Source organism: Leptodactylus fuscus, chromosome 2 (genome assembly GCF_031893055.1).
Source record: "Leptodactylus fuscus isolate aLepFus1 chromosome 2, aLepFus1.hap2, whole genome shotgun sequence".
NCBI classification, from domain to species: domain Eukaryota; kingdom Metazoa; phylum Chordata; class Amphibia; order Anura; family Leptodactylidae; genus Leptodactylus; species Leptodactylus fuscus.
In genome coordinates this window covers 210,857,973-210,883,455 of record NC_134266.1, presented here as the reverse complement: position 1 = coordinate 210,883,455, position 25,483 = coordinate 210,857,973, and the positions used below count along the sequence as shown (strand labels likewise).

General features: G+C 44.1%; 1 protein-coding gene across 3 annotated transcripts in view; it reads right to left on the bottom strand.

Moving 5' to 3' along the window:
• DGKH (diacylglycerol kinase eta) overlaps positions 1 to 25,483 on the bottom strand; it is a 171,687-nt gene that overhangs the window by 133,118 nt on the left and 13,086 nt on the right. For 2 of the 3 annotated variants that reach the window (XM_075265451.1, XM_075265453.1), the window contains exon 2: positions 11,300 to 11,464. In XM_075265451.1, the coding sequence (XP_075121552.1) occupies positions 11,300 to 11,464 (165 nt within the window). The remainder of the gene's footprint in view (positions 1 to 11,299; positions 11,465 to 25,483) is intronic. The other variant, XM_075265452.1, reaches the window with a different exon arrangement.

The following is a 25,483-nucleotide window of genomic DNA, read 5'->3' as shown; positions in this document are numbered from 1 at the left end:
ATACCACAAGATATTCTTATTAACATGGAAGAGTCCTGGAAGAAGTCATTGTGCACCACAGGATTAGCATTGTACAAGAAAACATGGCAAGTTTACTAGACGTAATACACTATGGTCTTGCTATTGTGCATTTCTTCCAAAAAAAAAAAAAAGTTTTCTACCAGGGTGTTTTTTTTTTTGTTTGTTTTTAACTGCTCAGAAAAAGTTGGGGGGGGGGGGGGGGGTTAAGCAACACCTTAGATGTTCACATGGGTTTCTATTTGGGAAATCCGCTTGGGCACCCACGAAAGGAAACCTAATCTGCTTAAAAAAAGCAGTTACCTCAGGAAACCTGTGGACCCCATTGACTATAAGGGGGTCCGAGTGGTTTCCACATGAAAGATACGGAGAGAAAAGTGCTGCTTACAGGACTTTTCTCTCTGTAATTTTTCATGTGGATGGAGAGGGAAACAGATTGTCCGAACGCAATTGTGAACCGGGCCTTATTCGCTATTGCTTTTGTTCTAATGCTGCCTGGATCCCCTGCTGGTCTCCATTTCCTAGGTCACCTCAACACATATACTATCAAAGCTGGGCAGGTCAGTACTGTGGACGGCGATTGACTAAGATGTCATTTGCTGAGCAGCACCTGGGTTGCTTCTTTTAATAACACTAACTTATTCTGAACAGTTTGTATAACAATAAATAAGAGTTTAACCTTTTTATAAAAAAAAAAAAAACACAACTGCTTTATTTTTCGATCAGCGCTATTACATAGCAATGTATATATGACTGCAGTAATCTCAGGTGACAGGATAGGGGCAAGTACAGGTCAATTCTGATGAAGCACTGCACTCATGAGTGATAACCCAGTATTGTGCCCTGTCTGACCTGCACACAACAATGATAACCTCAAGAAAAAGATATCCGCACGACTGGATAACTAATCTATTACATAACACTAGGAATAACTCGCTCAGCAAGGCAAGAGAAAACTTGCATTTACAGAAAACAGATGGGAAGGGGAATAACTTAATATATGTACACTAGATATAACATAGGTCTACAACCATCTACCTAAAGAGCGAGATTTTCTTGTTAAAGTTCCCAGAGATTCTCCGTCACAAACTATAAAGAGCCCCTAGAAATGCTAGAAACAGCCAAGCTGTAGGTTGTCTTAGAGTGTGAAAGGAGTTTCAGAGTTTTGACCAAAATCGACTCAAGACAGGAAATGGAAAAATGGAATAAAAGAAGAAAAAAGAAATTATGCAAAAAAACAACACAAAAAAAGACCTACATAAAAAGAACCTAGGTCACAGCCTATACTACAGTCCAGGAGAGGCTTCTAATATAAACTTCAAGAAAATCTTTAAGGAGGCGTTCACACTACCGCTGGTGTCTGTTAAGCAGTGTCTGAGGCTATTTTACGTTCAAGATTTTAGCAACTGACACTAGCTGAACTTTTCGAGCGGACAGAAAAAACCTACATGTCGGGTTTTGCTGTCCGCTCGAAAAGTTGGAAATCTTTACCAACGGACACTTAACCCCTTCCCGCCGATGGCACTTTTTGACTTCCTGACCAAGCTCGATTTTTCAAAACTGACATGTGTCACTTTATGTGGCAATAACTTTGGAACGCTTTAACTTACCAAGGTGATTTTAAGATTGTTTTTTCGTAACACATTGTACTTCATGTTAGTGGTAAATTTTGGTTGATATGTTTTGTGTTTAATTATAAAAAAATTGGAAATTTGGTGGAAATTTTGAAAAATATGCATTTTATAAAGTTTGAAATGATGTACATTACATACAGATAGTCAGACCGCCAAAATTATATCATAAATCTCATGTCCCAGATCTCCGCTTTATGTCGGCATCAAACTTTAGTCACCCTTTTAATTTTTACGGACATTATAAGATTTACAAGTGAAACAACAATATTCAAAATTGTCAAGAAATTTCCAAAACCCATTTTTTAAAGGGCCTAATCCAGTTATGAAAGCGTTTTGAAAGACCCTTGTATTAAAGCCCCCCATAAATCACCCCATTTTCAAAACTGCACCCCTTAAATAAGCCAAAACAACATATACCTAGTAATTTAACCCTATAAGTGCTTAACAGGAATTAATACAAAATGGAGGTGAAATTTTCAAATTTGAATTTATTTTACTAATATTTTCGTTTAGCCCTAGAATTTGCACATTCACAAGGGGTTAAAGGAGAAAACGCATCCCACAATTTGTTAGGCAAGTTCTCCCGACTACCATAGTACCCCACTTGTGGGTGTAAACTAATATATGGACGCACAGCGAGACGCAGGAGGGAAGGCGCGCCAAAGAGCTTTTAGAGGGCAGATCTGGCTGTGATCAGTTTCAGGAACCATGTCGCATTTACAAAGCCCTTGAGGAGTCAAAACAGTGGAAACCTCTAGAAAGTGACCCCATTTTGAAAACCGCACCCCTCAAAGAATTTATCAAGTGATGTAGTGAGCATTAGTAACCCCGAAGTGAATATGTAAGCTGTGCGGAGTAAATTGGGTACACCAAATCCCATTCTATTTTCCCACCAGCTCCTATGACGCGGATGGGGAAGAGGGGCATTCTGGGGGATCAGCGCTGCTGTATTATCTCTCATAAGCTCTAAATATGGGGTGTCCCCTGAAAACGCTCGCACCGCTTACACATTTCCTTCTAGTAGCAGCCACTTATGTCCTAATGATTTGGCGACTTTTGGGGTTTTTGTCTTCACATTGTACAAGCTAGATTTTTATTTTTATTATCTGGCAATGTGGCCATATGAGGGCTTGGTGTTTGCGGTATTAGATGTACTTTTCAATGCCACCATTTTGGGGCCTGTAACTTATTGACTACATTTTATTAACTCTTTCTGGGTGGGATGTAAAAGGAAACATCAATTCTGGCATTGCTTTTTAGCATTTATTTTTTTTCCCGTGCAGCGTACACTATAAGTAACATGTTACCTTTATTCTGCGGGTCGGTACGGTTACGGCGATACCTCATTTATATGATTTTTTAATGCGTTGCTATTTGTGCAGAATAGAATTCAATTCAGGGAAAAAAATCTATTGTTTTTGCATCGCCATCTTCTGAAAGGCATAACGTTTTTATTTTTCGCTAGACAGAGCTGGTTGAGTGCTTATTTTTTGCGGGAAGACCTCTTCTTTTTATTGGTACCATTTTGGTTTTCACCTGACCATTTGATTACTTTTTATTGAACATTTTGTAAGGGAAAGGTGGTGAATAGAGATGAGCGAACAGTGTTCTATCGAACACATGTTCGATCGGATATCAGGGTGTTCGCCATGTTCGAATCGAATCGAACACCACGTGGTAAAGTGCGCCAAAATTCGATTCCCCTCCCACCTTCCCTGGCGCCTTTTTTGCACCAATAACAGCGCAGGGGAGGTGGGACAGGAACTACGACACTGGGGGCATTGAAAAAAATTGGAAAAAGTCATTGGCTGCCGAAATCAGGTGACCTCCATTTTAGACGAATAGTGGATTTCAAATCCGGGTCATATGAGAATGTGAACTTTGTGACTATGAGACAGGGATAGCTGTACAGGCAGGGATAGCTAGGGATAACCTTTATTTAGGGGGGAATGTTATTAAAAATAACTTTTTGGGGCTCTATCGGGTGTGTAATTGTGATTTTTGTGAGATAAACTTTTTCCCATAGGGATGCATTGGCCAGCGCTGATTGGCCGAATTCCGTACTCTGGCCAATCAGTGCTGGCCAATGCATTCTATTAGCTTGATGAAGCAGAGTGTGCACAAGGGTTCAAGCGCACCCTCGGCTCTGATGTAGCAGAGCCGAGGCTGCACAAGGGTTCAAGCGCACCCTCGGCTCTGATGTAGGAGAGCCGAGGGTGCACTTGAACCCTTGTGCACCCTCAGCTCTGCTACATCAGAGCCGAGGGTGCGCTTGAACCCTTGTGCACACTCTGCTTCATCAAGCTAATAGAATGCATTGGCCAGCGCTGATTGGCCAATGTATTCTATTAGCCTGATGAAGTAGAGCTGAATGTGTGTGCTAAGCACACACATTCAGCTCTACTTCATCGGGCTAATAGAATGCATTGGCCAGCGCTGATTGGCCAGAGTACGGAACTCGACCAATCAGCGCTGGCTCTGCTGGAGGAGGCGGAGTCTAAGATCGCTCCACACCAGTCTCCATTCAGGTCCGACCTTAGACTCCGCCTCCTCCGGCAGAGCCAGCGCTGATTGGCCGAAGGCTGGCCAATGCATTCCTATGCGAATGCAGAGACTTAGCAGTGCTGAGTCAGTTTTGCTCAACTACACATCTGATGCACACTCGGCACTGCTACATCAGATGTAGCAATCTGATGTAGCAGAGCCGAGGGTGCACTAGAACCCCTGTGCAAACTCAGTTCACGCTAATAGAATGCATTGGCCAGCGCTGATTGGCCAATGCATTCTATTAGCCCGATGAAGTAGAGCTGAATGTGTGTGCTAAGCACACACATTCAGCACTGCTTCATCACGCCAATACAATGCATTAGCCAGTGCTGATTGGCCAGAGTACGGAATTCGGCCAATCAGCGCTGGCTCTGCTGGAGGAGGCGGAGTCTAAGATCGCTCCACACCAGTCTCCATTCAGGTCCGACCTTAGACTCCGCCTCCTCCAGCAGAGCCAGCGCTGATTGGCCGAATTCCGTACTCTGGCCAATCAGCACTGGCTAATGCATTGTATTGGCTTGATGAAGCAGTGCTGAATGTGTGTGCTTAGCACACACATTCAGCTCTACTTCATCGGGCTAATAGAATGCATTGGCCAGCGCTGATTGGCCGAATTCCGTACTCTGGCCAATCAGCACTGGCTAATGCATTGTATTGGCTTGATGAAGCAGTGCTGAATGTGTGTGCTTAGCACACACATTCAGCTCTACTTCATCGGGCTAATAGAATGCATTGGCCAGCGCTGATTGGCCGAATTCCGTACTCTGGCCAATCAGCACTGGCTAATGCATTGTATTGGCTTGATGAAGCAGTGCTGAATGTGTGTGCTTAGCACACACATTCAGCTCTACTTCATCGGGCTAATAGAATGCATTGGCCAGCGCTGATTGGCCGAATTCCGTACTCTGGCCAATCAGCACTGGCTAATGCATTGTATTGGCTTGATGAAGCAGTGCTGAATGTGTGTGCTTAGCACACACATTCAGCTCTACTTCATCGGGCTAATAGAATGCATTGGCCAATCAGCGCTGGCCAATGCATTCTATTAGCGTGAACTGAGTTTGCACAGGGGTTCTAGTGCACCCTCGGCTCTGCTACATCAGATTGCTACATCTGATGTAGCAGTGCCGAGTGTGCATCAGATGTGTAGTTGAGCAAAACTGACTCAGCACTGCTAAGTCTGCATTCGCATAGGAATGCATTGGCCAGCCTTCGGCCAATCAGCGCTGGCTCTGCCGGAGGAGGCGGAGTCTAAGGTCGGACCTGAATGGAGACTGGTGTGGAGCGATCTTAGACTCCGCCTCCTCCAGCAGAGCCAGCGCTGATTGGCCGAATTCCGTACTCTGGCCAATCAGCACTGGCTAATGCATTGTATTGGCTTGATGAAGCAGTGCTGAATGTGTGTGCTTAGCACACACATTCAGCTCTACTTCATCGGGCTAATAGAATGCATTGGCCAGCGCTGATTGGCCGAATTCCGTACTCTGGCCAATCAGCACTGGCTAATGCATTGTATTGGCTTGATGAGCTATCTTAGACTCCGCCTCCTCCAGCAGAGCCAGCGCTGATTGGTCGAGTTCCGTACTCTGGCCAATCAGCACTGGCCAATGCATTTCTATGGGGAAAAGTTAGCTTGCGAAAATCGCAAACTGACAGGGATTTCCATGAAATAAAGTGACTTTTATGCCCCCAGACATGCTTCCCCTGCTGTCCCAGTGTCATTCCAGGGTGTTGGTATCATTTCCTGGGGTGTCATAGTGGACTTGGTGACCCTCCAGACACGAATTTGGGTTTCCCCCTTAACGAGTTTATGTTCCCCATAGACTATAATGGGGTTCGAAACCCATTCGAACACTCGAACAGTGAGCGGCTGTTCGAATCGAATTTCGAACCTCGAACATTTTAGTGTTCGCTCATCTCTAGTGGTGAATAATCATTATTTTGTGCGGTTTTCTACGTTTTTTTTTTTACGACATTCGCCGTTCGGGTTAAATAATGTTTTAATTTTATTGTTCAGGTTATTACGGACGCGGCGATACCAAATATGTAATTTTTTTTCTATTTTTCTTTATTTTACATAATAAAACATTTTATATGGGGAAAAAGGGATTTTTGGGGCTTTATTTATTTATTTTAAACTTATTTAAACTTTTTTATTTTGACTTTTTTTCACTTTTTTTTTCTGTCCCCAGGGGGGATTGAAGCAGTGATCGGCTGATCACTGCTTCAATAGAGATACGCTGCAATACACGTGTTACACGTGTATTGCAGAGTATAGGAAGCTGTCAGCCTGTGTAGACGCACAGGCTGACAGCTTCGTTTACGGCAGGATCAGCCAGGCGCGAGGACGGGGTAAGTGAAGGGGCAGACCCGGGGTCACTGATCAGACCCCGGGCTGCCCCCTACGAACACCGGCACCCCCCGAAACCGGCGCGGGGGGTGCCGATCGGCACCATATGACATTGTAACCCCGGAGGTGCCGGTGGTCATGTTGATCACCGGCATCTCAGGGGTTAACACCCGCGATCGGACCCGGTTCCGACCGCGGGTGTTACGGGGCATTGTCAGCCGTGTATTACGGCTGTCACCCGCTGTGCATGGTGCGCACACAGTTTCTGTGTGCGCACCATGCATCCGCAGTAATAGTACGGCGGTTTGCGGGAAGCCCTTCCCTGCAGCGCCGTACTATTACGGCGAATGTCGGGAAGGGGTTAAGGACAGGTACTGAGTGCAAAAGAACGCACCCGATCGCCATTTAAATGAATGAAAAATGTCACGGACACAGCTAGTGTCCGCTGCTAATGTCTGTGCAAGATTTTGAACGGACACTAGCAGCGGACACTACCTGTCGGACAATGACTGTAGTGTGAACGCCCCCATAGCCATCAGTTACCGTCCGTTTTTTGTCAATTATGATTGGTGTCAGTTTTTTTTGTTTTGTTTTTTTATAAACAGACACTTTATAACGAACTCCAGTAGTAGTCAGTAGTTGATACCTTTTTTAATGGCTAACTAATAATGATGGTAGATTACAACGTTTCGAAGCTCCCAGCTTCTTCTTCTTGGTATATCTAAAAACAAATTCTGAAGGATGCAATTGTTTTTAGATATACCTTAAGAAGAAGCCAGGAGCTTTGAAACGTTGTAATCTACCATCATTATTAGTTAGCCATTAAAAAAGGTAACAACTACTGAAGACTCAAGGTTTTTTTTTTTTTGTTTTTTTTAATAGTACCTACCCACGGTGCAAAAACAAACATTTTCCTTATCCAACAGTAGCGTGAACCTTACCTTACGTTCTGCAGAGCGCAATTGTTATACCAGAGACTTGATAGTAACTAGCTATAAAAAAAAAAAAAAAACTCCGCCACCACACAACTAACCATTTCACTGCACAATAAGGAGTGGGTCTTTCAACAAACTTGTTGATAGTTTCCAAAAACAAAAAGAGCTATGAATACAGCTCTGGAACACACGATGTGCTGTAACTCAACATCAGTACATTTCATAAAGTATATCCATTTATATACTACCGTACATAGTATAGACTTTAGTTATAAACATTTAGATCAATATGCTGCAGATTTAATCTGTTACGTTTAACACCTAAAAGCATTATGAAAAAGAAAAAAACAAAACATTTTACTTAAAATAACACAAAGTGCTTTCCATCATCCAGTTCCATCATCCAGTGAATTGGATTTTCTCCTGGATCAACACTGCTACCCAAGCTTACGTTAATTCTTGTAACCCTGGATGCTGTGCGGAGCTTAAAAGGGCATCCAGCCCTGCTGCTAGATTTCACAGCGTGTGTAATCCGCTCAACATATCAGAAATCAGGAAACAACCCGATGAAACAAGCAACTTCTGCAGAGCATGGAAAAGCAGGACTTACATAATGTAACTAGTGTACCACTTCTAGTGCAAGGCAAACATTTACAATACAGGTTCAGCGGCCAGAGAGCACACGTCACACAGAGAAGAGATCACCAGCACTACTACATTACATGCCAGAGTGCCTAAGGACCATCATGCAGGATGAAATTGGGGGTAACACTGACCAGGACTGCTGCAGCCTTGTCCCTCATGGAGAGTTTAAATTGGCGCACTTACCTCCAGACAAGTAACATGTCAATCTTCTATTACAACACTCTGCTACCTATGGGCTCCAGTCTGGCTCACCTTTAGTACTATACATAGGTCTTCCACGTACCACTATACAAGAGTGACGATCTGGTACAGACTTGACACCTACCAGTATCTAAAAGCTATGGCACTTCTCTTTTGCCAGTATAAACCAAGTGTAGCTTTGATGAGATTTTACCACACTTTACTATACAGGGATTTGGAACAGGCTTGTCATATAACTGATTATAAAAGGTCAACTAACACTAACAAGAGGGGTTATACAACTTTATAAAATTGTATGCCTATCCCTTAGGGTAAGTGGCCTTTATGAAATTGGTGTGGATCCAACTATTAGCAATCCCCCCCCTGATCAGCTGCTTGGAAGGTCTGTAGCTAGATAGATAATCCCTTTAAAAGTGCCACACTAGCACACAAGTTGACCACGAGCCACCATGTACAAATAAACTCTTGGCATAGGCTAGTCACATGCAACTACATACAAATGAATAGGGCAATTGGCCAAAACAGGCAATGTTTGCCACAAAGCAGACAGGTGCGGCGCTGGCATACTTTTTATCTTGTAAAGGTTATGTACCATACATATGTATATATACCATGGTTATATGCCATCACTTTATGATTTACAATGGCGGGTGTAGATCTGACCTTTGGGACCACTACTGATCTGAGTATAGCTTTGCATCCTCTTTTAGGTTTATTCCAGCATGTCAGCACGTTGGCTGCTTGGCAGTGTACATACCAATCGGCCCCTTTCACTTGAATGCAGTCACTATGCCCTCACAGAGTACAATCAGCTGTGGCAAACCTGGGTGCTAGGTTATCTGTTGATAATGGTGTGTGGCCAGCCCATGACAGATCATCACTTCAATGACATAATTGTGTATTGACAGCCCCACTGATCATAAAGCCTAGCAAGAATGCCATCTTTTTAGCAGATAGGAAATCCGTTCAGTAGCAGAGTAGACCTCAGTGTCAGTCCAGCCTGGCAGAGTATACAGTGACCAGGAAGGGATGACAATATAACCCAAATGAATCAGCCCAGGCTTGCAAAGCACAGTTCACACTACATGATAACAGTGGTCACCTGAGTGCCAGTCCAGCCTGGTAACACGCAGTTTTCATGACATAATAATAATAATAATTATTATTAATGTATTCCTCAATGTTAGCTCAACACGGTCATTGTGTAGTGGGGACTGTCCTCTGCCAGTCTGGATTGTCAGTCTAGGCTGGCAGAACATAGTGCCTGACACATCAGGTAGCCCAAAGTCTCAGCCCAGACTGACACAGCACAGTGCCCATTATAAGATCTGAGTGTCACGCCAGCTTGGTAGAGGATAGTGTCTAGAACATAACAATGTAAACCTAAGTGCATTAGTAGGTTGACAGAGCACAGTGCCCGCTACATGAATATAGTTTATTCCTTAGTGTCAGTCCAGGGTGGCACTGCACCACTACATTGCAACAGTATAGTCCTGGGTGCAAGTCCAGGCTGGCAGAGCACAGTGCCCACTACAAGGTAATAGTGTAGACCTACGTGTCAGTCCAGGCTGGCAGAGCACAGTGCCCACTTCATGGTAATAGTGTAGACCTGAGTGTCAGTCCAGGCTGGCAGAGGACCGTGCCCACTACATAGTAATAGTGTAGAGGCGAATGTCAGTCCAAAATGGCAGAGCACAGTGCCAGCTGTATAGTCATAGTGTAGACCTACATATCAGTCCAAGCTAGCAGAACACAGTACCCGCTATATAATAATAGTGTAGAGGTGAGTGTCAGTCCAGGCTGGCAGAGCGCACTGGTATATAGTAATAGTGTAGAAGTGAGTGTAAGTCCAGGCTGGCAGAGCACAGTGTCCACTATATAGTAATAGTGTAGAGGCGAGTGTCAGTCCAGGTTGGCAGAGGACAGTGCCCACTATATAGTAATAGTGTAGAGGTGAGTGTCAGTCCAGGCTGGCAGAGCACAGTACCTACTGTATAGTAATAGTGTAGAGGTGTCACCAGTCCAGGCTGGCAGAGCACAGTGCCTGCTGTATAGTAATAGTGTAGAGGCGAGTGTAAGCCCAGGCTGGCAGAGCACAGTGCCCGCTTTATAGTAATAGTGTAGAGGCGAGTGTAAGCCCAGGCTGGCAGAGCACAGTGCCCACTATATAGTAATAGTGTAGAGGTGAGTGTCAGTCCAGGCTGGCAGAGAACAGTGCCCGCTGTATAGTAATAGTGTAGAGGAGAGTGTAAGCCCAGGCTGGCAGAGCACAGTGCCCGCTATACAGTAATAGTGTAGAGGAGAGTGTCACCAGTCCAGTGCCCACTATATAGTAATAGTGTAGAGGTGAGTGTAAGCTCAGGCTGGCAGAGCACAGTGCCTGCTGTATAGTAATAGTGTAGAGGAGAGTGTCGCCAGTCCAGTGCCCACTATATAGTAATAGTGTAGAGGTGAGTGTAAGCCCAGGCTGGCAGAGCACAGTGCCCACTATATAGTAATAGTGTAGAGGTGAGTGTCAGTCCAGGTTGGCAGAGGACAGTGCCCACTATATAGTAATAGTGTAGAGGTGAGTGTAAGCCCAGGCTGGCAGAGCACAGTGCCCGCTATATAGTAATAGTGTAGAGGTGAGTGTCAGTCCAGGCTGGCAGAGCACAGTGCCCACTATATAGTAATAGTGTAGAGGTGAGTGTCAGTCCAGGCTGGCAGAGCACAGTGCCCGCTATATAGTAATAGTGTAGAGGTGAGTGTCAGTCCAGGCTGGCAGAGCACAGTGCCCGCTATATAGTAATAGTGTAGAGGTGTCACCAGTCCAGTGGCCAGCACATGGTGACAGCCCGGGCTGACTAGTAGGTGATGCCACGCACAGCTGACAGGCAGCTCACACGCTGTACGTGGCGATGGCAGCTGGCAGTCCATGCAGGTACCACACACAGAGAAGACACGAGACATGACGGGCAGACATCTCTCACCTTGCTGCGGATCTGCCCGGAGGTGGACACTTTGCGGATGAGTTTCTGGGGTCCTTCATGCTCGCCCTCGCTGTCAGAGGACTCGTCTCCCGCGGCAGTCCCTGAAGTTGTCCCGGCTGGAGGATCCCTCATCATGTGGCTCCCGGACATCTTGTCACACTCCTGCTGGGGGAAAACAAACCAATCCGTGTCAGCCAGGCCGCCCACTCCTCTCTTACCGGCCGGGGGTAGAGTGGAGGTGCCGGGCACTGTGGCGCGCCTGGCCGCCATCTTCCACCGACACCGCCCCCTCTTACTACTCCCCGTACTATCACACCCGACCACCCACCACCGCCCCTCCGTCCAGCGACCTCCTCCCAGTACTCTCACAAGCGACCAACCAGCCCCGCCCCTTCCTCCCCATACAATCACACCCGACCACCCACCACCACCCCTACACATTGTGAGACTGCCCCTGCAAGAGTCTGCCGACCACTTCACTTCTGTCTCCATACTACACAGCGGCACCCGAGACAAATGTCACCCCCACCCAGCACTTGTCTCCTACCATCATCCTCATACTGTCCTCCCCCTACTGCACGACCCCTCCCCGCTGTGGACACCACTCCCATTGAGAGGCTATCCCCGGAATCCGGCATCGCAAAAGTCAATAGTGTGTGACTAAAAATAGTCTGAGAGGAGTCACAGCCGTGAGGCGCCTCACCGAGTGTGCACTCACAGGGGACACTACATGTCACATCAATAATGTACAGGCTCACCGAGTGTGAACCTATAGGGGACACTACATGTCCCATCACTAATGTACAGGCTCACCGAGTGTGCACTCACAGGGGACACTACATGTCACATCAATAATGTACAGGCTCACCGAGTGTGAACCTATAGGGGACACTACATGTCCCATCACTAATGTACAGGCTCACCGAGTGTGCACTCACAGGGGACACTACATGTCACATCAATAATGTACAGGCTCACCGAGTGTGCACTCACAGGGGACACTACATGTCCCATCACTAATGTACAGGCTCACCGAGTGTGCACCTATAGGGGACACTACATGTCCCATCACTAATGTACAGGCTCACCGAGTGTGCACTCACAGGGGACACTACATGTCACATCAATAATGTACAGGCTCACCGAGTGTGCACTCACAGGGGACACTACATGTCCCATCACTAATGTACAGGCTCACCGAGTGTGCACTCACAGGGGACACTACATGTCCCATCACTAATGTACAGGCTCACCGAGTGTGCACTCACAGGGGACACTACATGTCCCATCACTAATGTACAGGCTCACCGAGTGTGCACTCACAGGGGACACTACATGTCACATCAATAATGTACAGGCTCACCGAGTGTGAACCTATAGGGGACACTACATGTCCCATCACTAATGTACAGGCTCACCGAGTGTGCACTCACAGAGGACACTACATGTCCCATCACTAATGTACAGGCTCACCGAGTGTGCACTCACAGGGGACACTACATGTCCCATCACTAATGTACAGGCTCACCGAGTGTGCACTCACAGGGGACACTACATGTCACATCAATAATGTACAGGCTCACCGAGTGTGAACCTATAGGGGACACTACATGTCCCATCACTAATGTACAGGCTCACCGAGTGTGCACTCACAGAGGACACTACATGTCCCATCACTAATGTACAGGCTCACCGAGTGTGCACTCACAGGGGACACTACATGTCCCATCACTAATGTACAGGCTCACCGAGTGTGCACTCACAGGGGACACTACATGTCACATCAATAATGTACAGGCTCACCGAGTGTGCACTCACAGGGGACACTACATGTCACATCACTAATGTACAGGCTCACCGAGTGTGCACTCGCAGGGGACACTACATGTCACATCACTAATGTACAGGCTCACCGAGTGTGCACTCACAGGGGACACTACATGTCCCATCAATAATGTACAGGCTCACCAAGTGTGCACCTATAGGGGACACTACATGTCACATCACTAATGTACAGGCTCATCGAATGTGCACTTATAGGTTACTACATGTCACATCACTAATGTATAGGCTCACCGAGTGTGCACTCACAGGACACTACATGTCATATCACTAATGTACAGGCTCACCAAGTGTGCACCTATAGGGGACACTACATGTCACATCACTAATGTACAGGCTCACCGAGTGTGCACTCACAGGACACTACATGTCATATCACTAATGTACAGGCTCACCGAGTGTGCACCTATAGGGGACACTACATGTCATATCACTAATGTACAGGCTCACCGAGTGTGCACTCACAGGGGACACTACATGTCATATCACTAATGTACAGGCTCACCGAGTGTGCACTCACAGGACACTACATGTCATATCACTAATGTACAGGCTCATCGAATGTGCACTTATAGGTTACTACATGTCACATCAATAATGTATAGGCTCACCGAGTGTGCACTCACAGGACACTACATGTCATATCACTAATGTACAGGCTCACCGAGTGTGCACCTATAGGGGACACTACATGTCACATCACTAATGTACAGGCTCACCGAGTGTGCACTCACAGGGGACACTACATGTCACATCACTAATGTACAGGCTCACCGAGTGTGCACTTATAGGTTACTACATGTCACATCACTAATGTATAGGCTCACCGAGTGTGCACTCACAGGACACTACATGTCATATCACTAATGTACAGGCTCACCGAGTGTGCACCTATAGGGGACACTACATGTCCCATCACTAATGTACAGGCTCACCGAGTGTGCACCTATAGGGGACACTACATGTCACATCACTAATGTACAGGCTAGTCACAGTCACACCGAGTGTGCACTTATAGGGGATACTACATATCAGACATCACTAATGTACACACTAGTCACAGCTCATTCCATCAATGAAGTGACTATAGCCATATTGAAGAAAGAAGCCAGAAATCCCCTCACCTCTATGCAAGGAATAAGCTCTTGTCCAGAAATAGCTATACTATACTAAATCTAGCTATTATAGTAAAACACAGCTACTTTCTTTCAGGTATTGCAGCTTCTCTCCAATGAAACTGTGAATCAATACCAGACACTATTCCAGCATCAAATGTAAAATTTTACTTAATTCTTTGTATAAAACATCAACAAAAAACATGTTTTATACAAAGAATTAAAAGTTACATTTTACATTTGATGCTTGAATTTTATACATTGTCTTGATAGTAGAAAAGAAACAAACGCTTTGTTTCACAGTACCAGTAAAATGAAGGCGATTCTGTTTAACCTCATCCATGTTTCAGGAAAAGACCTGCCCTCTGAAAACGCAGCATGTTCATTTTAGCTGTAGAGTCACTAGCGGTTTTCCTATATATTTAATAGGGGGAGAAAAATTGCAGAAAACTCTATGAAATACGCTACAGAAGTGCAGCACTCCCCCCCACCCCCCACAGCATTTGGCCATGTGGCGCCCAACATCAGTCTTCGTAATTCTCCCCCATAGTGCTTAAAGGAAATCTAAAAGGAGCGAGGTAAAAAGCCTTATTAACACAGCACTGACAAAGACATTTCTGAGCTAGTAACAAAATAAAACGCTACACATCTCAATTGGCCATTATTCACACCTCCGCATATCATGTACATATGACATCCACAGGTTTTGTGGACGCCATACATACCCATTCATGTCAATATGGGGGGGGGGGGGTTAGATGTGTGAATGAGGCCTAACACTGACTATACAAGTGAAGGCTTTCCTTCTCAGGTCTGGTTCACACACCACACAGTTCGGTCCAGTATGAATAAAATACTGCACCACAACAAGGTTTCAATGCAATGGTTTCTGACAAATCATGTAACCGCTAATAACTTTGCGCGGCTTCCACTTCCATTATCATCCTGTATGCTTTCCGTTCCAGTGTCTGAAGACAGAGCATTTTAGCAGAAACCAGTCATTTCCGAAGTGGTGGGTTCAGAGGGTTAGATTATGAGCTGGGATGGGACATGTATAAGAGTTTTATCAGATTCTTGTATTGATTTCGCCCTGTGTAATGTCTGCTGGTAAAATCTCCTATTGATTTGGGTGCATGCTGTAATGCAGTCTGGACATGTCTTGTACGGCAGATAGATAGTCAGGGTGGCTAAATGATCTTTACTGGCAGGGGATGTATTGTCCTGGACACGGCTTACTATTCTAAACTATTTGCTCACCCTCACCCTACTAGAATATAAAGAAAACATTACAGCTTTCATGATGCTGCACAGCTGAATGAACATGAGACAACAGCTATGCGTTCTGGTATGTGCTATGTACAGGAAAGCTGGCCATACATTTTACAACCATCGAGACTGCACGCATTTCCCAAGAATCCTTCGCTGGACTGTCTGAGCATGCATGTGCCATTAATGAGGAGAGGGGAATAGGACGCTCCTATGCATCTTTGCCAGGATGTTTTGTTCTACCCTAATATCCCCCCCCCCCCATAATTCTTGCCATTGAGGGGGATTCAGAAATATGCATAGTAGTCAACCAGTCCTGAAAGTTGGAAGCCTATCGTTTAACATGTATGGACACCTATAGTGAGAGAAATTTATTAAAACTACCGTTCTGTATGCCATTCTTAATCAAATCCCTGGTTGGCACCAGATGCATCTGAATTATTTTGAGGCTCTGGCCTCTTAATTCAGACTCTCCGAGGTCCAGATTTAAAAGCTATGCAGTCAGGAGCCAGTGTAAATTTCAACTATAGTTCACTCCAGCAGGGTAATCGGGATGAAGAAGGAACAAAACCTGGAACAGATGGGTGTAAAAGTGGCACATCTTTGGCACGAGAAAGAGGCAAGTGACAAACAGGTACCACATGTACACCCATCTATGCCAGTTTTCTGGCCTAAATGATTTAGTACATTCTGACCACTGTTTGCTGCTAAGCACAGAGTACAACTCCCAGCATATAAAAGTTTGCTTAGACTTGGTACAGACTGCTGTCATGTAAGTCAGTTGTTCTGATCCATAATAGAATCAGAGCAATGGACTGAAACAAAGAGAGAATGATTGATGCAGATAGTGCACCCTCCATCTGTGTCCTACTCCATTCACTGTAAAGTATAAAACAAGACAGAAGTTTTTTTTAATTTTCAAGCAGAAGATAAAGATTCTTCAGTCAGTCATTCTGTTAGCGTGCCAGTCTGTTGTTCTGATCCCTTGATGGATCAGAACAAAGGACTTGACTAATGGTAGTATGAATGTACCCCTACACTTTCTACATTTTAACATATTGTGGGGGATTGATCTTCATAGATATTTTTTAACATGGAGTCTTCATTTCTATTATTTACATTAAATTTAACTAAATCTTGTATGATGTTTGATAGATGTGGTGCATCTCTAAAGAGTGAAATTAAGAACCTTTGTAATATATCTTATCAGAGGAAAGTCCTCCCGTCTCCTCTTATCAGCTCCCCCCCAGCTGAACTGCTAAATTCACTGAGAGATCTGTCTATACTGAAGACAGGCTACAATTCCTAGAAGTGTAGGGAAAAGGTAAGAAGGAAGAGGAGTGTTTCAGAAGAGAAACTGGTTCCTTGGTGCAGATTATAGGAAGGCTTACATCACATCAGAGCCTTATTCACATCTCTATTGCTAACTCCTGCCAGGACCTGTTAAATAACGGCTATATAAGCACTATAAAGTAGGGCGGAGCAATTAATCAAACAATAACCAAAAACTGACAGTCAATCCAGATAAGGGCGGGTTCACATCAGTGCCCAATCTCCGTTTTGCAGGTTTCCGTTTTCTATCTGCAGAAGACCAAAACCCAGTGTCTGCCGGTGAGCGCCTGTGAACATCTTCTGCTCTCCACGGCAAAACAGTTTGGGTTTTTTTTGCTTCTTTTTAACCGGACATGCAGGACTTTGTCTGGTCAAAAAAAAAAAAAAAAAAAATTTGTCGCGGAGAGCAGAAGACGCTCACGGTGCTCACCAGCGGACACTGAATGCCGGGTTTCGGTCTTCTGCAGCCAGAGAACAGAAACCTGCAAAACGGAGATTGGGCACTGATGTGATCCCGCCCTTATAGACATGATTATTGGTCATTATAGTTTATTACTGTATTTACGTGTGAACCATTGCTGCTGTTATACTCTGGTGTCTGGAGCAGCGCCGATGAACAGGAAAGGAGAGTTAACACTTTCTCACTCTTAACATTTGCTCAATGCGCACTACTTATACTCGGGGCCATTAATCAGAATAAAGGTAAAATGGCTGATTAATTGCAACTTTTATTCAGATCATAATCACCCATCCATACTATAGAGTGCTAGAGATCTTAGGACTAGTTTCCTGTAGCAGCTTGGGTGAGCTTGATTTTCCATTACAGGGCTCCTCCTCAGTTTCTCCATAGACTTCTATGTTTTTTGTGTGGGCTCTAACCATCTTCACACTGAAGACAGATGTTCCGTTATCAGGCATACTGATACCGGGATACAAGCATCTTCCTCTTAAACCATCTAGAGCAGGGGTGCTCACACTTTGTCAGCATGTGAGCTACTTCATAATATGACCAAGCCCTAAGATCTACAACCCACTTCTTGTTGGCGGGGCCGTGCGGATCGTGAGAGCAGGAGACAGCAGCGTTCTGTGGCCGCCCAGGGATCCCCGCTGTTTGCTTCTTCACAGCGCAGGCTGAGAGTTATCTCTCGACACTGGCAGGCTGGGGCTGCGGCAGCCCCGCCTGCCAGTGTCCGTAGATGACTCTCAGCCTGCGCTGTGAACAAGCAGCACCCCGGCTCCCTCCATCCCTAAGAGCGGCCTGCAAGTGTTCGCAGTGCTTATTCACAGCGCAGGCTGAGAGTCGACTCTCAGCTTGCACTGTGAACATGCACACACCGGGGATCCCTGGCTGCATCCCGCGATCGACCCATACGTCCATTGCGATCGATCGGTAGATCGCGATCGACGTATTGGCACCTCTGATCTAGAGCTTCTATCCTGAAATGTTACTAATAGAGATGAGCGAACACTGTTCGGATCAGCCGATCCGAACAGCACGCTCCCATAGAAATGAATGGAAGCACCTGTGATGCTGACTTTGCCGGCGGCCGGCCGGCATCACAGGTGTTTCCATTCATTTCTATGGGTGCGTGCTGTTTGGATCGGCTGATCCGAACAGTGTTCGCTCATCTCTAGTTACTAATACTTGTATGCCACTCCCCCTCCCCCCACACTGGAATGACACTACGACAATTTTGCAGAGCTGAACTTTATAATCCCCCCTTCCTATTTGCATACACGATCCTGTGCTTTTATGAGAATCCTATTAGCATGTCCATACAAATTCTACACATACTGCATGTAGACATCCCCACATCCCCGAGAAGAGATAGAGTACTCTACGGCAGTATTTTGACATCATGGCCCACATACAGACAAAACTCCACCTATATTTATTTTGCCGAAGTGAAAAACAGATCGACCAAGCATACAACATTATTAACACAAAGCAAAACACCACAGTAGAGAGCCATACGCTGTCCATCTTCTGAAAAACAGACAACGGTAGGTTTACACTTGCTTTTGGGTTTCTGTTCTTTGGGTCCACTTGGGGACCATTAGAACAGAAACCTAATCCGCTTAAAAAGCAGTTACCTGCGCACACAGACCCAATGGACTAAAATGAGGTCCACTGGGTTTCCACCTGAAAAATGCAGAAAGAAAAGAAATTTTTCAAGCGGATTCAGAAACAGAAACCCCAAATGGAGTACTTTCTGTATCAGATCCTCATAGTTTTCTAGATCTCTGCTTGCTATTATACAAACAATAAGACTTCTCTCTCAATATTGATCCGAACGTGACCAACTCCTTTAATAAGGATTTGTGTGTATAATACTTAAGGAGTATTTTTTTAGATATAATATTTGAGAATAAATTCACAAATTAGTCTTGCTTTGTAACACAGCAAACCAAAAAGGAAAGTAAGATGACCAAAGAAAGAAACTGATCTCGGTGCTGCCACCATATGGTTGCCTGCATGCACATTCTTACCAAACTTATCTTTACAGTGGATTTTTATCTTTTATTTTAGGAGTTCAGGTTATCTAAGAATTGAGCCAACTCCTGTGGAGGCCAGCGGAAATTTAAAATACAGTCCTATGAAAAAGTTTGGGCACCCCTATTAATCTTAATCATTTTTTGTTCTAAATATTTTGGTGTTTGCAACAGCCATTTCAGTTTGATATATCTAATAATTGATGGACACAGTAATATTTCAGGATTGAAATGAGGTTTATTGTACTAACAGAAAATGTGCAATATGCATTAAACCAAAATTTGACTGGTGCAAAAGTATGGGCACCTCAACAGAAAAGTGACATTAATATTTAGTAGATCCTCCTTTTGCAAAGATAACAGCCTCTAGTCGCCTCCTGTAGCTTTTAATCAGTTCCTGGATGAAGGTAATTTGGACCATTCCTCTTTACAAAACAATTCAAGTTCAGTTAAGTTTGATGGTGGCCGACCATGGACAGCCCGCTTCAAATCATCCCACAGATGTTCAATGATATTCAGGTCTGGGGACTGGGATGGCCATTCCAGAACATTGTAATTGTTCCTCTGCATGAATGCCTGAGTTGATTTGGAGCAGTGTTTTGGATCATTGTCTTGCTGAAATATCCATCCCCGGGGTAACTTCAACTTCGTCACTGATTCTTGAACATTATTCTGAAGAATCTGCTGATACTGAGTGGAATCCATGCGACCCTCAACTTTAACAAGATTCCCGATGCCGGCATTGGCCACACAGCCCCAAAGCATGATGGAACCTCCACCAAATTTTACAGTGGGTAGCATGTGTTTTTCTTGTAAGGGTGCATGCACACTACGTAACGCCGGGCGTGTATGAGAGCCGTACACGCCGGCATTACGGCAGACTGCCGAACACTTCCCATTCACTTCAATGGGAGCGCTCGTAACAGCGGCGTTTACGAGCGCTCCCATTGAAGTGAATGGGAAGTGTTCGGCAGCCCTGCTGTAACGCCGGCGTGTACGGCTCTCATACACGCCCGGCGTTACGTAGTGTGCATGCACCCTTATGCTGTTTTTTTTGGACGCCATGCATAACGCCTTTTTGTATGACCAAACAACTCAATCTTTGTTTCATCAGTCCACAGGAACTTCTTCCAAAATGAAGCTGGCTTGTCCAAATGTGCTTCTGCATACCTCAGGCGACTCTGTTTGTGGCGTACGTGCAGAAACGGCTTCTTTCTCATCACTCTCCCATACAGCTTCTCCTTGTGCAAAGTGCGCTGTATTTTTGACTGATGCACAGTGACACCATCTGCAGCAAGATGATGCTGCAGCTCTTTGGAGGTGGTCTGTGGATTGTCCTTGACTGTTCTCACCATTCTTCTTCTCTGCCTTTCTGATATTTTTCTTGGCCTGCCACTTCTGGGCTTAACAAGAACTGTCCCTGTGGTCTTCCATTTCCTTACTATGTTCCTCACAGTGGAAACTGACAAGTTAAATCTCTGAGACAACTTTTTGTATCCTTCCCCTGAACAACTATGTTGAACAATCTTTGTTTTCAGATCATTTGAGAGTTGTTTTGAGTAGCCCATGATGCCACTCTTCAGAGGAGATTCAAATAGGAGATCAACTTGCAATTGGCCACCTTAAATACCTTTTCTCATGATTGGATACACCTGGCTATGAAATTCAAAGCTCAGTGAGGTTACAAAACCAATTTTGTGCTTCAGTAAGTCAGTAAAAAGTAGTTAGGAGTATTCAAATCAATAAAATGATAAGGGTGCCCATACTTTTGCACCAGTCAAATTTTGGTTTAATGCATATTGCACATTTTCTGTTAGTACAATAAACCTCATTTCAATCCTGAAATATTACTGTGTCCATCAGTTATTAGATATATCAAACTGAAATGGCTGCTGCAAACATCAAAATATTTAGAACTAAAAATGATTAAGATTAATAGGGGTGCCCAAACTTTTTCATAGGACTGTATATGTTTTCCTTTGCGGACTTTCTGCTTCAATCACACCTATAGGGAAACGGCCAGCGTTTCAGTAGGTATAGCTCACATGCTGTAATTTCCAAAACTGCAACTGTTCTGAAAACTGCTGCATGTCCGCAGAACGTATTTTAATGCACTTTGTTGTGACTGTAACGTGCCGCATTTTTTTTTTCCCCATGGCATTTCTGCCACAGGCAAACTGTGGAGTTTCAGGGTTTACACCATGTGGAGACCCGGCCTCAAGTTGTTTTATACGACTTAGGGTGCATTCACACTGAGTATACGCTAAGCTCTTTCTGAACATAAAACACGTTCAGAATCAGCGCGTACAAAGCAGATCCCATTCATTTCAATGGGAGCCGGCATACGTGCGCTCCCCATAGAAAGGAATGGGCTGTTTTTTTCCCTATTGGTTTCAATGTAATACGCGCGTATCACATTGAAAGGAATAGGGAAAAAGCAGCCCATTCATTTCTATGGGGAGCGCTCGTATGCCGGCTCCCATTGAAATGAATGGGATCTGCTTTGTACGCGCTGATTCTGAACGTGTTTTACGTTTAGAATCAGCTCAGCGTATACTTAGTGTGAATGCTCCCTTAGGGTGCATTCACACTGAGTAAACGCTAGCTTATTTTGTAGAGTAAAATTACACTTGTAAATTTTGCTATCTCATTGACTTCAATGATATTTTTTTACAAGTGTAAAAATACGCCTGTAAAAAATACGCCTGTAAAAAATACGCCTGTAAAAATACGCCTGTAAAATGTCATTGAAGTCAATGGGATAGCAAAATTTACAAGTGTAATTTTACTCTACAAAATAAGCTAGCGTTTACTCAGTGTGAATTCACCCTTAGGGGGCGTTCACACTATTGTTGGTGTCTGCTCAGCAGTGTCTGTGGCTATTGTCCGTACAAGGTTTTAGCAATAGACACTAGCTGGTCCGATTACAATATCCATTCATTTCAATGGGATTTTATCTTGTGTCCTTTAGTGTCCGTTTACCACCATGTACGTTTTTTCAAGCAGACAAAAAATCCTACATGCAGGACTTTTCTGTCCGTCTGAAAAAAAACGGACAGCAACTGTCAGTTATTTTATTTTTTTTAACATTGAGGTCTATGGCAATGGACATATACTTCCTTTTGTGTCCATTATGATAGGAGTCTTTTTTTTTTTTTTTTTAATTTAAACAAACACCTTCTGAGCAGACACCAACAGTAGTGTGAACCCTACCTTACACTTCTGTCCCCAGATGCATCTCCCTTTTTTCGATTTCACCCATCTTCAAACTGAAGTGGTTGGTATATACATGCAAAAGTCTCAAAATTTTTGCAAAAATAAAGAGGACAACCCTATTTTTGTAACATTTTTGTTCCCAGACTTGTGGAGTGCAGGGCTTGATAAATTCCTCTCAAAAGCCACTTGGTCATAGGACCAAATAGTAAAGCCTGGTATAGAATACCACAGGGAAAACAAAGAAGAAAAAAAAAAAAAGAAAAACAGTGCAATGAATAATTGCAGTCACCCATAAAAACGAAAAGATAATGTCTGTGCATCTCATGTTTGCAGTCATTGCTCACCTAGGTTTCTTTATGGTTTTCTTTCATAGTTTATCAAGTCTACAGATGGAGCAGTTTGTAAAAAGCATTGCTTTGTTCTGATGTAGGCACACAGTATTTCCTGTTCCTTTGCAATGCACAACAAAATTATTTACTTCCTTTTGCAAAGAGACAAGTGCTTGTTTTTAATTGGTGTTGATGGAGGGCTTCCGTCAAGGAAAACCCACATTGGTAGCATGTGATCATTTCCATTGACGTTAAGCTTGTGACAGGATCCATCTGTACACTAAAAGGGGTTATCCAGTGCATTTGCTTTATTATTAAGGTACACTCTGATCTTCCAGATCTCCATTTATTATTTTTAGAGGGCTGGAACACTGGTTCCTTAGTCTTCATTGCAAGCACTCAGAGTCTGATATCACAAACTTCCCTGTGATTCAGGCCAAAGATCCATTCAGTAGAATGGAGTCTGTCATGTGACCCAGAATTTGAGCAACAGCAGTGAAGTCAAGAACAAGAGTCTCATCCTCCTCCTCTGCCCTCCATAAAAACAATGTAACCACTGAAAAGACAAATACACCCATATATGTTTCAATATTGAATGGGTTTGTAAAGGTGACCACCGGTGTCTACCTGCAGCCAGTCCGTGGGGAAACCAGGTTTTTTTTTCAGCTGGACACAAAGTCCTGCATGTCCACTGGGTTTCTGTCCCCTGGCCAGTTTCGCCAGGGTTGAAGACGGAAACCCGACAGAATACACACACCAGTCACAAGTGTGAACGAAGCATAATGCATATAGGTTTCCTTTTGGAGGATCCTCAAGTGGACTCCCCGAATGGAATACCGAACGCAGATGTGATCCAGGCCTACGTGAAAAGAGACACTAAGGGTCCATTCACACAGTTTTTTTGGTGCTGAAAATCCACATTAAAAAAATCCTCCTATTGACTTCAATGGGTTCCTTTTTCTGCTAGTGGTTCAGCGTCAAAATCAGCGTGAATATTTCCGTATGCACTTATCCTTAGGGTCCATTCATACAGAGTTTTTTGGTGCTGATTTTGAAGTCAATGGGAGGCTTTTTTCCACATGTATTCTGATGCGGATTCAGCGTCAAAATCAGCGCCAACAAACTCTGTGTGAATGGACCCTTAGTGTCCCTTGTTAACATTTTCTGACAGATGATAACAATGATAGTGTGAATGGCCCCTAACTGTGCTCCAATTCATATACATATCACCTCTATTAGGGCTAGTTCACACGTGAACTGCCCGCGCGGGTTTTGACACAGAGAGAGACGCGGCGAGCCGCGTCTCTCTCTTGTCAAAACCCGCCCACCGTGACCATCGCTGTCCCGCGCGGCTTCCGCCTGAAGAAAGGACATGTCCTTTCTTTTCTCCGCTAGCAGCAGCTCGCCGCTAGCGGAGAACCGAAGCCCGGCGGTCTCCATAGACCACCATTATAAGGGGAGGTTTTGGACGCGAAATCCGCTGTCAAAAACCTCCCCTGATACTCACGTGTGAACTAGCCCTTATACAGTTACCTCAGATTTCATGCAGAAGCTCAAGTGCATTTTTTCTAAAATTCAGATGCCAGATTTGATCTTTTTTGATCATTTCACTTCTCTAAAAGTAATAAATACTGATTTAAAAATCTTAGGGACCCACAAAATAAAAGATCTTGTAAAATTATATTGAAATAAAATGTAAAAAGTTCTGAATATAGGAAGGAAATAAAAAAAAAACAAAACTTGAGAGTCTTCAGTAGTTGATAATATCACCAATGACATGAAAATTTTGGTTTTAAGAGAGAATTTTAAATCAAGGAAAGAGAGGAGGATTTATGAGTACAAGCTAATGACCCTGCTACAAATACTGGAGGAAAGGATGAATCTGTCACGTGTTCATGGCATCCTACAGAAATCACTGAACTGAGACAGCTATAAAGACACTCTGTGAACTGATAAGAACCTGGGAACTGTGGAATTGTTTACTTGTATGTACCAATAACCTTCTTTCCCCCTTCCCCCCTCCCTCCTAAAATTCTATTCCCAGTGTCCTTTTGTACATAAATATGCAGCCTTCAGAAATTTATAAATTTACTTGAGAAAGAAACCGAGAGCTTCAAAACGTTGTAATCTGCCATCATTATGAGTTAGGCATTAAAAAAGGTATCAACTACTGAAGACTCTCAAGTTTTTTGTTTTTTATATTTTCTACCCACTGGCTAACACAGTACAAAAACAAACATTTTCCTTATACTGAATATAGGAATGCAGAGAGGGATAAAATATTACTGGTTTAACGCTAAAGGGTTAAAATGCACATAAGGCTCTGGCGTTATGTGTCAATAATATTTACTTTAGTCATAAATTCAAAATCTGCAATAATAAAAAAAAGTGACACTTTCAGGAGGGTTTTTGCAATTTTAGTGTGACTAACACCTTAAAAACCCCTTTCTTCATTGAAGCGAGTCCAGTGTATCCATAATATGCACAGCTTTCTGTTATCATGCACCCAGTGGGTGAGGGCACATAAACCTGATAAGAAGGGTCCCATGAAAAACTGTATTCATCCCATAAACATCTGTGTGGATTACTTA